This window comes from Populus nigra, chromosome 5, assembly GCF_951802175.1.
Source record: "Populus nigra chromosome 5, ddPopNigr1.1, whole genome shotgun sequence".
In the NCBI taxonomy this organism is placed as follows: Eukaryota; Viridiplantae; Streptophyta; class Magnoliopsida; order Malpighiales; family Salicaceae; genus Populus; species Populus nigra.
In genome coordinates, this window is record NC_084856.1 from 16,629,580 (window position 1) to 16,646,079 (window position 16,500).

At 31.3% G+C, this 16,500-nt stretch overlaps 1 protein-coding gene and 1 long non-coding RNA gene across 2 annotated transcripts; one reads left to right on the plus strand and one right to left on the minus strand.

Moving 5' to 3' along the window:
* Positions 1 to 8,258: 8,258 nt before the first annotated feature.
* LOC133693392 (MLO-like protein 8) lies at positions 8,259 to 14,025 on the plus strand. Its single transcript, XM_062114595.1, has 15 exons — positions 8,259 to 8,754; positions 9,247 to 9,304; positions 9,446 to 9,663; positions 10,875 to 10,991; positions 11,233 to 11,293; positions 11,423 to 11,511; positions 11,646 to 11,720; positions 11,798 to 11,886; positions 11,986 to 12,035; positions 12,132 to 12,172; positions 12,249 to 12,422; positions 12,586 to 12,621; positions 12,725 to 12,792; positions 12,966 to 13,026; positions 13,378 to 14,025. Exons 1-15 carry the CDS (start codon positions 8,566 to 8,568, stop codon positions 13,789 to 13,791), a joined length of 1,740 nt encoding a protein of 579 aa, XP_061970579.1. The 5' UTR covers positions 8,259 to 8,565; the 3' UTR covers positions 13,792 to 14,025.
* Positions 14,026 to 15,306: 1,281 nt separating this feature from the next.
* Positions 15,307 to 16,041, minus strand: LOC133693248 (uncharacterized). Its single transcript, XR_009842105.1, has 2 exons — positions 15,853 to 16,041; positions 15,307 to 15,545 (listed from the first exon to the last, which is right to left on the minus strand). It is a non-coding gene; the product is annotated as an uncharacterized LOC133693248 (long non-coding RNA).
* Positions 16,042 to 16,500: the final 459 nt, after the last annotated feature.

Genomic DNA, 16,500 nt, shown 5'->3' on the forward strand with positions numbered 1-16,500 from the left:
TCTTATTACTATTCCAACACAATATTGAAATTAAAACATCATTTTACTTATAGGCATAAATAAAAGGGATGGCAGCATAACTAATCCAAACATAGCCATTTACTCTAGGGCAAGCCAGTGCTTCCAGAAAGCCGAGCCCAAAACATCGTCGAAAAAAATTAATAATAGGCCCACAGGTTCATTGATGGACCGCAACATAAACTGTTGAACGTCCTCTAAAATTTTTCAGGCCCAGATAGATGGACCGGAAACCGTCGGCCAGCTATAGAAGGAGTCAACTTCCTGGCGGGCAACTTTCCAACAATAACAAAGCAAAACTAGAGCATGATGCTGCGACAATGAGTATCTGATTATGGATATTGTTTAAAGCAAACTAAATTCAACCACAAAAAACATAAAGAGCTGAAAAGATTTCACAGAAACAAACCAATAGAGAATAAGATGTTTTGAGCTATAATGGAAGCTTGCATTGAGATTTCGACAGATATTTCTTGTATGGAAGCTTGGATCTCATCAGAAGCCACTGCAATTCCACTGGCGGCATCTTCTGGATGTAGCTGAGCGGAAACCTCATCTATAGCAGAGTTCAGCTGTGTCAGTAAGAACTTGGCCGGTCCTCTGTTATCAAAACATGAAAACCAGAGAAATTTCAATGCAAATCGTGAACAAGAAGGGGAAAAAATAAAATAAGAGGAAGTTAACATGCAGGAGCATTATACATGGTTCTACTTCTGAAAAGCCTTCTCTGTTATATGACAATTTACAGACTTGTAACACAAGCGCCCACACGCAGGCAACAAATTCTTAGATAATGGGATGGCTAACTTATTTCTCTTCCCCTAGCCACAGCTACCACGAAGAACCATTTAAAAGTTTCAACTGTTACTAACCATGATTTACATCAATCATAAACGAGAGAGCAAATTCCCACCTCCAAAGCTTTATCCTCATCATATATGAACTTAGGCAGCTTCCTCATCGAATCTTTCTTGTGTGGGCATCAGGTTATCAAGACTTTAATACTATATCAAAAAACTATCTTAACTCAATAACTTAAATTATTAAATAAATTTTTTTTTAAAATATAATTTATATTATTTTTTATCATTATGATCCATATGCATTCTACGTAACATTGCACATTGCATGTTATTGTACAAGCTAAAGGTCTGGCTTCTGTTTCAGTTCCTGTGCTGAATCTAGTGGCTGCTGGTGGAATGCCGGCGGATAGGAATGATGATGCATTAAAGAGGATCAAATAGGCAAAACCCCAAATGAGAATCCCATCCCAGATTTAGTGATTGGATGGCGACCACCAGGAAACCATGCTGTGATTGTAGACAAAGAGCAAGCAACAGGCTTGTTCCTCTTGCTGAGAATGATGCAATTGCAACAACGGGGTTGGACCGATCGCACCAAGCCCAGCCTGCAAGAGACATCAAACGTTATACAAATCTAAGTAAATATGTTGAGGAGGGAGGTAGTAATAATTGTTTTTTAAAATATTTTTTATTAAAAATATTTTAAAATAATATTTTTTTTAAAAAAATTATTTTTTACATCAATATACCAAAACAATAAAAAAAATAATTTAAAATAAAAAAATAATTTTTTTAAAACTCACGAGTTAAATACCTCCATAAACAACCCGCATGTAAGAGGAAGCAGGTCATTACAATAGCATGAGTGAAGCCCAAAAAGTCTACACATACAGCACAGCACGTAATAAAGGAACTGATTTTGCCTTTTCAGTTGGAGATCAAACTCAATCTCCAGCCACCACTTCTATCCAGTTTTGCAAGCAGGCCTATATCATCCTAGCATACCTATCCATGTGGAGCAAGGCCTCTCTCTTTTTTTTAATAAATAAATAAATAAATAGCAATTAAAATCACCACTGATAATTGATAAAGGAGCCGCACGGCTGCCCGAAGATGGCATGGATTATTTGCTTTCGAGAAACCTGTATAATCCACTCAAGTGACTATTGAAGATTTTTTTAATATTGTTAGATTTATTTTGTTAAGTTTTTTTTAAAGATATTGATGATATCATTAAAGTTTTGATGCTTTCAAGGTTTTTTTTTTTTTAATTATTTAATCTCTTTTCTCCTTGTAATCTGTAAAGAAAAAGCAAAAGGAAGAAAAAAAAAAATTTAAATGCGTTCCGATCAATACGATTAAGAATATGTTTGGTATTCAGTAACTGTTAATTCTTTTATAAAAAGTACTTTTAGTTGAGGTTGGTTTAAAAAAATAGATATTTGGTTAAAACTATGATTGAAATTGATGTTGAAGAAAAAGTAGTTTAATGTATTTGGTTAAGAATGCTTTTGAAATTGAGGTTATAAAATAATTTTTTTAAAAATATATTAATATTAATAGTTTTAAATTTAAATATTGTAAAATTAATTACTCTTATTACATCATGAAAAAAATAATACATTATATAAAATATTTTTTATTATTCCATTAAACTATTTATAATTCCATTACGTTCAAAATTCATCCGATAAGAACTACAGTTTTCATAACTTTTTGAGCATGTAATAAAATTAGATAAAATATTATCAGATATAAAATTGATATTACTGTGCGCGTGAATTTAATTCACTCTACACTAGTTTTTCAAGAAAAAAATATTGTTCACATCGCGAATGAATTTAATTCTCTCAACTAGTTTTTTTTTTAAATTAATACAATTAACATACTTAAAAAAAAAAACCTGCGAACAGTGCAAGTGAATTGCACTGTTCACATGAACACTGCAATTCACTCGTGAACAATGCAGTGAATTGCACTGTAGCGGATTGCACTGTCCGCAGGTTTTTAATCCGCTACAGTGCATGCAAAGCAGGTTTTCGTAGCTTTTCCTTTCCAGCGTTTTAAACGCAAAAAATACGTGGACTCCATGCACAGTAAAGTGATTTTTGTTATTACCAAACGGCTACGAACTGCGTTTTAAATAAAATACAGTCGCAGCCGCGTAGACAAATGCCTTCTAAAAAGATTTTATTAATATGAATTTAATTACAAGAAAAGACCATAAATAGTGATTGAAGTGACCTCACAACTTATCCAAGAAGAATTAAGAGGTTTATTATGGTAGTAGAAATGAAAAAACACCAAAATGAAAGAAAAAAAGTGATCTAAGAAATAAATAAACACAAAAAAATCTCCAGGGACCTAGCATGGTGCTTCTTGTGGTGGATGAACCCACACATCGGTACAATAGCAACTTATGCCATTTTATTTGGACACATGCGTTTGGAATTTTCTTGATTGATTGATTCCGAAGGACATGGACTGTGATTCAGCTCATCTATCCCAATCCTTTGTCAAGTGAGAAAATTAAATTCACAAGGCAAAATATAGCCGGCCAGAGATTATAGACACCCGGTTCTCTCTCGAATAAAAATAATTTGAAGAGAAAGCCATAAATTCACAAAAAAATAAAATAAAAATTAGACCACTGAGCATACATGTTTCATTTATAATCATGTAATTTTTTATATCATGGTGTTTTTTTTTATCGTTGTCGCATGTGGAAATAACCCAAAAATAGATTATGACAATCATATCAAAAAAATGTGTATAGAAATTCTAAAATACACAATAAGTATATATCAAATTTACAATTAATACTAAAATAAAATCCTAGTACACATATTAGTAACATGATATCATTTTTAATAAATTAGAACAAAATCAAAGAAAAACATTTGCTTGTTGAAACAATTTAAAATTGTTCAAGCTTTGTTGTTGTTAAGGATCAATCTTTTATTTTCAAAACTTTATTACTCCTGACTTTGTGTAAAAAGTCTTTTTTCAATAAGCCTCTTAGAATTCCAACAACATCATCTTGTTTAGGTACACTTATAAACATGGTCCAATGAACCATGAAAAATACTACTTAATGATTCCTCTACAAGGACTAAATCGAAGATCTATATTATGAGAAGATATATAGATGAAAATAAAAGTTTTGAAACAAAAAAAAAGATGCTAGAAATTAAGGTGAAGAAGAGTGTTAAATTTTGCCAAAACAATACGGAATTATATAGATAATTTTAGGAATCAAAAGCTCATGGAATTCCTTCATTAACAACTTTGATTACCCTTTATTAAACAAGAGTTAAACCTAAAAGTTACTGGAGTAAATCAAATGACTTTAGAGTTGAAAATTTTGTTCAAGTGTTGTCGAAGGAATTATGAAAAAACTCATCAGGTTAGGTTGACATACATGTGTGTGTGAGTTTAATCCCAAAATTCACTTTTCTTAGGATCTCTCCAATCTAAAAGCTTAGGTACTCTTTGTACCCAATTTTAATTTATCAGCTTTCCACTAAAAGCTTAGGTACTCTTTGTACCCAATTTTAATTTATCAGCTTTCCACTAAATAAGTCACAAGACAAGCATATTTCTTTTCAATGTGCAATAAAGCTTTTAGAGAGTTTTAAGTTTCATCAAAACATGTCAACAAAGGGTTCTTTACAATCAATTTCTCATTCACTTATAATTTATTTAAATCATGTTATTGTTCCATGTTAAAGAGTTTATATTGACAATTAAATTGCAATAAATTTTTAACCCAAAATGTGAATGAAATGTTTTTTTAATTTAGTCTCAAATATGTCCATTAACTATGTTTTTAAACAATTTTTTCAACACAAACAACCATTTAGGGGAGGTTCATTGTTCATAGCCAACCCAATTGCATGTCGACACATATATTGCTAATGGACATGTGACAATGCCAGAGTGGTTATATTGAATTTCAAAGGTATCAACCTTTGGCTTACTTTTAGATTTTCTCACATGTTCTGTCATAATGACAATCATAGAAAAGTGGAATGATAATATAGTTGAGATGACAAAATATGTGATCGAGAGGTGTACGACAAAACAATTGGGATGATAAAAACACATGATTGAAAGATGCATTGTAATACAACTAAAAGGATAATAGATGGTGGTTGAGTATATGAAAACAGAATAGGATCATTAAAAAAAAATCTAAAAAGAAAAAAATTATTATGGATTCAAACAGTATAATGACTATTTTACCTTTTATTGCTCTTGATAATTTTTTCTAGGAGATACAAATGTTATTTATAGATTGAATAGGGACAATTTTATTGTTCAACTTTGAAAATGCACAGTAAAAATACTCTTTCGCCCTTGAAATATAAAAAAGGTCTTTCATTAAGGGTTTTTTTCATCTTTTTTTATTTACACAGTGAAATAACGCATATACCCTTGACTACTAAAAAAAATAACCTTGCAGAGATGGGTTTATTTGTCTTTAAATTTGTTTTGCACAGTAAAATTACACATTTAACCTTTGACTTTTCAAAATTTAAAAATGACTTTGGAGGGCATTTTTGTCTCTGTCTCATGTTTTTTTTTTTTTAATAATGATATATACTTGGGCCATTTTTTTTTTGTAATTTGACTTATTAAAATATTAACAAATCACTAAAATATGTTAACGTATGCCATACACGCGGTAGCATGTCAGAGTCCTTCGTGCTATTCTGGTGGTACGTGTGAACACTTCTGGTGGCAAAAAAAACCTGATTGTTGTCTTATCTAACGCACAATATTTTTTTAGCCCAACTTTCACAAAAATTATAGTTGTTTCTTTTGAAGTTTCTTTCACAATATTTTTTTATGATCGTCGAAGAATAAGAAAATTAATATACCCAACCTTGAATATCTGTAATATTCATAAAGATTTTAGCCCAACCCGATATATTCAACCCGCTAGGGTCCAATAGCTTTTTGAATGGATCGAATTTATATTTTGTAAAATATCAAAAGTTGGGTTGGATACGATCATGGGTCAAAACTGGACCCACTATATCCATAAACACCCCTAGTTTATATTTGGGATATGTATAAATAATAATAATTATTATTATTACATTTTTACTTCGACTAACTTTGTAATTGGTATATTTATGCCCCGTTTGTTTGTTGAAGAGTAGTTTTTTTTTGGAAAGTGGTTTATATGAAAAGTGAAATATTTTTTGATGTTTGGTAGTGTCATGAAAAATGAATTAGAAAATATTTTTCAGTGTTTGGCTATGTCATGGAGAATGAGATGAAAAGTAACTTATTAATGTTTTAATTTTTTTTCAAGTTTATTAAAAGGATGAGGACCAAATCTGCAGATAAAAAAGTTGAAGGATGATGAAGTTGAAAGGAAAAAAAAAAATCTAATTTCATAAATTTTTTCAAATAAAATAAATAAAAATTAAAAGAATAGAGACTAAATCTGACAGATAAAAAATAATGAAAGAGGATGAAAATAAAAATAAAAATTTAATTTCATAAATTATTTCAAATAAAATAAATGACAATAAAAAATGAAGACTAAATCTGATAGATAAAAATTTTAAATTCATAAAAAGATAAGAAAAAAATAAATAACAATAAAAAGAGGACCGAAGTTGGTATAAAAATCAAATTAAATCAAATTCTAGGTGATGAAATTGAAAAAAAAAAGATTCAAAACAAAATATATATCAATCAAAAGATTGAAGACTAAACTTGACATAATTAATAAATAGCAAGATATTTTTGAATTTTTTATAATTTCTAAAAAGTATTTTCTATCCAAAATAAAAGGAAAACACTTTCGGAAAAATAAAATCAAATTTTTCTTTGACTGAAAAATATTTTTCATTAGTCAACTTTTTTAATGTTAAACAAACACATGAAAATTTAAAAAATAATTTAAAGAACCATTTTCATAAAATAAACAAACATAATTATTATTTCTTTATAACTAAGACCTTAATGTTGTTTTGCTATATTTCCATACTTCATATAGAAATTAAAGTTATGAGAATATTGCATGTCGTTTTTAGTTATTTTGTTATTAATAGCACTTTAAAATGTAATTTTAATTAAATATTTTTGAATTATTTTTTATTCAATAAAAATAATTTTAACAAAACACATTTTAATTCAAGTAACAGTAATTAAAAATATTTTTCTCAAACTTTATTTTTCAAATTATAACAACAAAACCTCCATCAATACCAAATATTCATATCAGGTGCTTCAAATGGAATAAAAGGCTTGGTTCATTGTTAGAGCCAACTTATTAGACTGAGCAGCAAGATTGACGGGACAGAGCCTTCGGGAGACCATCTGACCAAAGATAATAATAATAATAGTAATAATAATAATAATAAGAATAACAATAATAATGTGTCAGGAGATGTGGACCACCCAGAGAAGCATAAGTCAAAATAATAGACGATATGCACAGACAGCCTTTTCTGGTACATTAATTATTGTCCTCAATTCTACACATTGGGTTATTGCCACAAGAATTTCAAGAAAACATTTAGAGATGTCGCTGCTGAGTTATTATATACCATGAGAAAAATAAATAAATTAATTTATAATTATAATTATAATCATAAAAAGTTCATTTAAAAATATATTATAATTTTTTTTCTAGTTTGAGATTTAATCAACTTAGATGAATTTTTTGAGTCAATTTAATTAAGATACATATAAGCTGATCTGAATAATCTATGTAAATTAAAAAAAAAACTTGTATCTTAATCTCTTTTCAAATAAGTATTTGTTTGATATATTTAAATGAACTTAATAATTGTTTTTAGATATTATCCTAAAATTTAAACCTATAAATATAAAATATATCTTTTTTTTAATTACTAAGCTAAGTTGCATCATTTAAGATTGATTTTTTCAGAATATTTTGAGACTAAACAAAATTCACATGGCATTTTGGTGTAATAAATTTATTTTTCTTCATTATTTCTTTTTATTTTCATCCTTTTATTTATTTTTTACAAAATTTATTTTTTAATATCAATCATCTAAGAAAAAATTGCATTCATTCGATTTTTCTATTTTAATGGTACATATCTTCAAAGTAGTTTTTGTAAATTGAAATTAAATTATTTCATTTCAGATTTTGGGCAAGTTATCCATCCGTATTGATATTATAATTACCAAAAAAAAATCATTCTTTCCAAGTCATTAATTAATCGTAACAAATAGTTCTTGTATATATTGAAATATCAAAGATGATAAACTAATTAATTCTTAAGATGGAATCATTAAATGCTTTATCCATGGTCGTGGTCTATTTAGGCTGATTTTCAGGTAGAAGAGCACAATGATTGCTCCCGAGGCTGGTCCAAAAACTGAGTGGAATTGGACAAAAAGTATGACGTATAATACTAGCTGTGCACTATGTATGCACAGAAGCCATCGGCTCAGCCAAGGTAGTCTTTAGCTCAATAAAAAAAATCCAAGTTATCAACAATAAAAGGTAGTCAAAACATAACAATCTCAGCAGCTGTTTTGTTATCTCCATGGTAAATCAAACCGTGTTTGTTTGAACTGCCTTGGCTGCGCTGAACCTCTCTGGATCCAAAGTTCTTTAGCTATATATGCTCTCTGTTCTGACATAAGCTTTCATTTTCATTTCAGACAAAACAACCCCATCGTTTTTATCTGGCCTTTTCACTCGTTTCTCCGCTCTTTTTACGTCTCTTTCCACTGTTTTGGTCTTAAAATGAAAGTGTTGTTAGGCCTGTCCTTATGGACTGTTTATGGAGGCGTTGTAGTGGTTGGTGCAGCAAGTGAGAGTAGTGATACAACGAGGAAGCTTGATCAAACACCAACGTGGGCTGTTGCTGGTATTTGTGCTGTTATCATCATCATTTCTATTCTCTTGGAAAAAATTCTTCACAAAGTCGGAACAGTAAGTTTTCTTTTGTGTGTCTTTAATGCTTTTCTTTAATTTTTCTGAGTTGTACTTGATGTTCTTTTACTGTTTTGCCTTCTTCGTAGCAGAGTTTGTTGGATACTAACATCACCAAATTCTTTAGCATCCTGCTTCTTTAATTCGCTTCAATTCTTCTTCATTGTTGCTGTTCGGGGGGTGGGGTTAAACCATTAATGCTATTTCTGTTTTATATTATTTAAAAAAGAATTAAGAACTCTTAAGTCATGAATAAAACTGTGCATATTTCTTTTCCTTTTTTTTTTCCTGCTTGAATCTTGTTCAATTTTCCCACTACTGCTATGATAAAAATGATTTTTTTTTTGTTTTCCTTTATTCTTGTTTCTTCTAATGTCAACTTTACTTGGTTAAAATAATTGTTTTTGTTTCTGTCAAATTTATGATTTTTTTTTATTTGAGTCTTTAAATCCTAACTCGATGATTTTCTTTCTTTTTTTCTTTTCAATTCAGTGGTTTACAGAAAAGCATAAGAAAGCTTTGTTTGAAGCCTTGGAGAAGGTTAAAGCTGGTAAAGAACTAAGCTTTATATACTAATACTAATGATCATGATTCTCTCCTTTAGCCTTAACTTTTTTTCTTAATGCTTTTTTATGTACTCCTTTAGTGGGATTGTTATGAGGAAATTCTGAGTTTGGAATGATTATTGCAGAGCTGATGATTCTAGGGTTCATATCACTGCTCCTGACTTTTGGGCAGAGTTATATTGCAAAAATCTGTGTTCCCCAAGATGTTGCAGGCACCATGTTGCCTTGTAAGAAAGAAGGCAGTGAAAAAAGTAGCAGCACCGAAGGGGAACATCGCAGGGCACTTTTGTGGTTTGATCGTAGATTTCTAGCTGGTGCTGAGAGTGCAGTGAAATGCAAAGATGTAAGTGTATATGCTGCAAAACTTGGTTCTTCATGGTTGATAATTTAAGATTTTCTCATCGCTATAGGTAAATGTGCAAGTGGTAGACTATTGACGAAAGTTTCTGTCATGACTAGCATGCAAGTTTTGTGTGCTGTAAATGTATCAGTAATAATCTTGTATAAAAGAAGGGTTGGAAATTGTTTGAATGACAACCAATTAAAAGCATCATTTTACTGGAAACAACTAAAAGAATGCTTTCTAAATAATTCCTTTTGGATTGTGGATGGTGGGGGAGTAGGTGCTGGCATGCCAAAACTAAATTATATGATATTTGATGCTTTTATATGTATTTGCATGAGGCCACCTAGTTTAGTTGCATAATTAGAAGTGCCACAAAAAGAAGAAAAAAAAACCCCTGCCAGCAAACATATATGAGGCATGCCAAATTACACACACATGTTTTTTGGAATGAAATAGAGTTGTTCTGATGTTGAGAGTAACGTGAAATACATTTTGATTCGTGAAATAAGATTTCCAGAAGTTAATTGGTTGGTATTTGATGCATTTTGAGATAATTACCTTCACAACTTAGGCCATGACATTTCAGAACTAACATTGAAGGAACAAAGTGATAAATATGGTAGAAAATGCGGGGGAAAGCTGATCGAAGTGACACATTCTAGTGTTTAATGGGATTGATGATTGATGCTGTTCGGTATAGTGCAGAACTAACATTGAATAGGCTTTCTGGAACTAGTGATCTTAGAACATGCCAAGTTTGATTAAAAGTATACATGCTATTGTGGGATCTTGAATAAATCTAGAGCAACAGAAGAAACTGCCCGCTGCTAAATGATATTAGTTCCTGGTATTGAAATTTAATGTTATCTAACATTTAGGCATCTTATAGGGAGCTGCATGATAAGTTGTGAGAATAGAGACCGCAGTTTATCCAAGTCTCGGTTTATGAAATATTTGAAGGTACCATTGCTTCATGCCTTTGAACAATAACTCAAGTGTTGTAACTAGATAACCATTCCACTAGTTAGTGCCATACTCCTGTAATCTACTTGGTGTTGCTTGCTTTAGAGTAATCAATTTTTATACTAACTTTTATTTACTCACATTAATCTGGTAGGATCCTAAAATTTCTCTTTGTTACCGTATGAGAGAATAACATTGAAACATGTCTTGCTCAAAATGATAACCGTTCTGATTTTTTCCTGCAGGGGTATGAACAGCTCATATCTGTTGAAGGATTGCATCAATTACACATCCTCATATTCTTTCTAGCAATTTTTCATGTGTTATTTAGTGTTATTACCATGACACTTGGGAGACTGAAGGTATGGAAATGTTCTTTTTATAATACATTTGTTTTGCTATGCTATTTACACGCATCTAATTGCCTGAATTGGTTATGTGCATTACTGGAAAATAAGATCTATAGTAATGAATAAACTAGAAAAAAATTTTAATGTCTAAATCTAGGTAGACAAGCCAGTTGACAAACTATCTTTTCCCTGACCTGTAATGTGATGTACCAGGTCAAATTCTTAGCTAGTAGTAATTAGTTACTTTTTACAGAGTCGTGCCTGGAAGCGGTGGGAGCTGGAGACTTTGTCCCAAGATTATGAGTTCTCAAATGGTATGCTGTCTTATCTTAAAGGCTAGATTCCACCTTTATATTCTAGCTTTAACTTTTCTTCATTAAATCCAAACATCATATTTGCTTATCTGGGTTTGTATGCTCAATTGGATATTGTCTTATGCACAGATCCTTCAAGATTCAGGCTTGCTCACGAGACATCTTTTGTGAGAGCACACACCAGTTTCTGGAGTAGAATTCCGTTCTTCTTTTACGTTGTAAGAAATATATCACTTAACTAGCACCAAGTTCTTCCTCTTCCTTGTATATATATATATATATATATATATATAAATATGTTTGGTGTGTTCAGTAGCACTGTATGGTCTAAATTTGTCTGTATCTATTGCAGGGATGCTTCTTTCAACAATTTTTCAGGTCTGTTAGCAGGTCTGACTACTTGACATTGCGCAATGGATTTATCACAGTGAGTCTTCATACACAGATTTCATTTTTCAAGTGCTGGATTGCCACTTTATTTTTGACAGTGCCATGTTTATGTAGGTCCATTTAGCTCCTGGAAGTAAGTTTAACTTCCGTAAATACCTCAAACGGTCATTGGAAGATGACTTCAAGTTAGTTGTGGGAGTAAGGTAATGGTTCAACTCTCTCTCTCTTCATGTTATATTTCTTTGGTTTTTCACAAGATTTCAAATATTTATATATCCTGATTTATTTTGATGTTTTGGCAGTCCTGTTCTGTGGGCATCCTTTGTTATCTTCTTGCTCCTGAATGTTAATGGTAAGTTCCTCTTCTTTGGAAATTTTTAGAGCATAAAGCACTTACAAGTTGAATTTGAGGACAGTCTAATATGTTGATGTGCTGTGTCCCTTTCAGGATGGCAATCTTTGTTCTGGGCTTCAATGATACCTGTGATTGTAAGAAATCTATTCTCAGTGATAAATTTTCCAGATTGAGAGCAAACATCATTGTTCTGACCATTCATTTTTGCAGATTATCCTAGCAGTTGGGACAAAACTTCAGGCCATTATGATGAAGATGGCTCTTGAAATCAAGGACAGACATGCAGTAGTCCAAGGGATGCCACTTGTGCAAGGCTCAGACAAATATTTTTGGTTTGGTCGACCTCAGTTACTTCTTCATCTTATCCATTTTGCTTTATTTCAGGTACTGTATGGCGTCCTCTACAGATACTAATCCTTACATAACCTATAATTACATCGGAATTGTTAGCTTAAGATTCTTTGAATATCAAGGTTCTTTGCTTTATTCATAGGAATTAACTGTAAGTATGCTAATTGCCATTTTCTTTATTTCATGGTGAGTGCAGAATGCATTCCAGATAACATATTTCTTGTGGATATGGGTAATTCACTCTTTTCAGCAACTCTGTTATGCAATAATGTATTGTCTGCTCCTGTTCTTTACTCCTTACATCCTTTGCTTAACATGTATGTTTACACATGCAGTATTCATTTGGGTTGAAGTCTTGCTTCCATGACAATTTCGATATTGTTATAGCCAAAGTTGCTTTGGGGTAAGCTTTTGTAATTTCAGCAGATGGCCATTTCTAGCGATAAATCCATTACAAACATGTTATAGAAGATATCATGATCAGTCACCTAATTTCAGCATGGAAAAAGACCATGCTCTGGACATTAGTCTTTATTTTAAAATGAACTGATAGACTAAATTTCCATGACCTTGCAGGGTTGGAGCTCTATTTCTGTGCAGCTACATCACACTTCCTTTGTATGCCCTTGTAACTCAGGTAACTTCAACTCCCTCTGGTATCTTTAGAAGCTTGAGATGGAACAAACATAACCAAGTACAATCTTACAAAAGAAACTTCTAATTTCAAATTGTTTATTTGTTCCCAAAAGCAAGCCTTTGATCAACCAACAAATCATGTCCCCATTACTAGAAACGATGGTGTTTGTTTCAATATCATTCAAAACTTAAAAGATGCTGGAACTAAAATGCTTTCTTCCCCTGAAAACCTGTATCATTATTCGTAGATAAACTCTGTACCGTTATGTGCTCGTTCTGTTTCCTGACGCTTATTTCTCGAAGCTTTCTATGGTTTCCTGGAGACTAATCTTTATCATTGGCCACCTCTCAGATGGGTTCGCGGATGAAGAAATCAGTCTTCGACGAACAAACATCCAAGGCTCTTAAGAAGTGGCACATGGCTGTGAAGAAGAGGCATGGGAAAGGAGGAAAGACTCCTGCTCGGACGTTCGGAAGTGTGAGCCCGACTGTGTCTACCGTCTCTTCCTCGCACGCATTGCAACGTTTCAAAACAATCGGGCACTCAACCCAGTCATCATACTCTTATGATGATCAAGACGTGTCCGATTTAGAAGCTGAGGCATTGTCACCCACAACAGCAACTACCAGCTTTATCGTAAGAGTGGATGATGATCATGATGATGTTCACCCAACTGAAGTTAACGTGCAACAATATGAGGAAGAAGAAACCGGAAATGAAGACGATTTCTCATTTGTCAAGCCTGCCCCTCCAAAAGAACCGTAGTTTGCATAAACTGATGAATCATCCTCTTGTGTATCAATTTCTGAGGGAAAATTGTAGATTCGGATAGTGGGATAGTGAAATACAGGATTTAATTGTTAAATAATATATTTATTTTGTTTTATTATATAAATCTTTTTGTATTTAGGTTAAACAATACAAATTAAGGAGAATTCTAGTCTCTTTTTCTTTCATGTTTGTATTTGGTTTGTGTTAATTGAATTACTTTAACATTAATTTCTTTCTTTTTTTTTATATATTTATATAATTGATTGGTATTTTCTTCTTTCTTTAACTTAGCTTAAACCAACCAATATAGGATTTCAAGTTAATTTCAAATATATAAAAAAGAAGACACCAATATAGGATTTCAAGTTAATTTCAAATATATAAAAAAGAAGACAGTAATATTTTAAATATAGTTTTGATATCATAAAATTTGTTAAATGAAAAATGAAAATACAATGTATTTATTTAATATGATGAATTAAAAATATATTAACTATCAAATTATATATATATAACGTTAATTGAAAATTAAAATGAAAAGTTTATTTTTCATAAGAAGTAAAAGATAAATACAAATATAAATATTTTTTTCTTATATATATATATGATTTTTGTTTTTATAATTACATAATATAAATACAACTAATCTATTTTAAATACAACAAAAAATAAAATCAAAGATAAAGTATAATAAAATATAACCTCTCTCTTGTTATGTTTCTTTTATATATTTATGGCCTTCACTTTTATAGTTTTTAATTCTCAGATTTAACAATAAAAATTAAGTTAATTAAAATCAATTATCCAAATATAAATATAAGGATAAAGATTAAAATTATGAATGGTTTAAAATAACATTTGTGAACAAAAAGTTAATTTGGTTATGTCTATGTCTCTATTCTTTCTATCCACAATTGTTTTTCTATCAAACAAATAAAATAATTAAAAACCAAAATTTATTTGCATTCAATTAATAATATGTAGACGAGCATCACGATCAAAATCAGAACCTTTAAAAAGAGAGAATGAGAGAGAGAGAGAGAGAGAGAGAAAGCCAAGAACTACCATAACCCCTTCCATAAATTGGCCAAAGGGTATTAAACAAGGAATGTCGGCTTGTGACGAAGATGGTTACTGAAGTATGACGAGTGGCTCTTAGGGACCAGTGTATACAGACGGTACCATGATGTTCACAGTTATCGTTCTCCTCGCTACCGTTGAAAATCAAACGAATGTGTCCGAGCAAAAAATTCCGTCCGAGTTTCCTATATCGATAATATACAGAGGGCGGGCTGCTAATATCTCGAAATACCACTGGCTAAAAATCCCGTCCTGTTTAATATTTTTATCATCACCACCATATACCCATTGAGAGCTTGATACTGAAATTGCCTACCAAACCTTGAGCTCTTGGAAGCCCTTCTTTTTGTTTCTATGTATAGACATAGCTCGACAAGAACACAGGGAGAGGAGGAGAAAAATAAAAAAGAAAACAAAGAGGGGGGTAAATTGAACTAAGCACCGAACACGCATCTTTTATTTAAGATCGAGTATCTAATACATTTGCTTGTGCAGTGAGGCTTATATGTAATAACATGATGAAGCCAACTAATTAAACTAAAAGTGATTTAGTCCGAGAGGCAAGTAGAGAGGTGGGAAAGCTCGCCTCGTGTTTTCTGCCTCCGGAGCTGGAGATGGAGGAGGAACCCCCTGCTTCCCATTTCCTTTTTGCCTCCTGCTCACTCGATCTGCAAATTGATGCCGTTAATTCAGAATTCTTACAAAGCTCTTCTGTTGAGACTAAAGACAAATTGCATGATCAACCCCATAATATATATCAAGACAGCTTAATTAATTTACAGCTTATATATCAAGAAATCAAGGTATTGAAAACAAAATTAGAAGGAGAGCGGCAGCTTATTTATCAGAATATTCTTACCGATCGAGACCACTAAGATCCCATCTTTGCATTAATACAAAGGATCATTTTGTGTGGTGACTTGAGAAAGAACTATACATGCTTGCAGGTCATTGAATGAATCTCAAAGAACTAACCTGCACTGAAGAAATAATATTGTCGTAAAAGAAACGCCGCAGCAGTGAGGATGAGGATCACGAAATAGTTGAAGGTGAGGAAAAACATTGCTTCTTTTAGCTAGAAATCACGTTTGCTTGTGAATCCCAACCATCTTAGCTTGGTTTATATAGACAGGGAGTCATTAGGATTCACAGCAGTTAATTTAATTACTCGGACGTCACCCAAATGTTCGGTCGGACATGACTCATTATAAATTAAAAAAAATGAGTCCGGTTATATTTGCATTTTAAAAATATTTTTTTAAAAAATAATTTTTATTTTTTTTACTTCAAATTAAATTTTTTTTTATTTTTTTTTATTTTGATATACTGATGTCAAAAATAATTTTTAATAAATAAACAAATATTATTTTGATATATTTTCAAGCCAAAAACATTTCAAAAAGTAGCCACTACTATACTCCCAAATACCACCATATATATACCATCATATATATATAAAACTCAATTCTCTCCACAATAAAACAATGTTGTTTCTTTTTCTTTTTATTTATTTATTTATTTGTGTTGGTTTAAACATGGTTTAACTAGCTTTCTAAAATTCTATAAAATCAATTAGTTTTTATTAAATCAATATATTTTAAATTTAACTTTAAAATCAACCAA

What these genes read in the sequence shown, in the direction of transcription:
- LOC133693392 (XM_062114595.1), top strand. Translation starts at nt 8,566, where the DNA reads ATGAAAGTGTTGTTAGGCCTGTCCTTATGGACTGTTTATGGAGGCGTT. An exon ending in CTTGGAGAAGGTTAAAGCTG is followed by an intron (nt 9,305 to 9,445) that starts GTAAAGAACTAA and finishes TGATTATTGCAG; the next exon opens with AGCTGATGATTCTAGGGTTC. An exon ending in AAGTTAGTTGTGGGAGTAAG is followed by an intron (nt 11,887 to 11,985) that starts GTAATGGTTCAA and finishes ATGTTTTGGCAG; the next exon opens with TCCTGTTCTGTGGGCATCCT.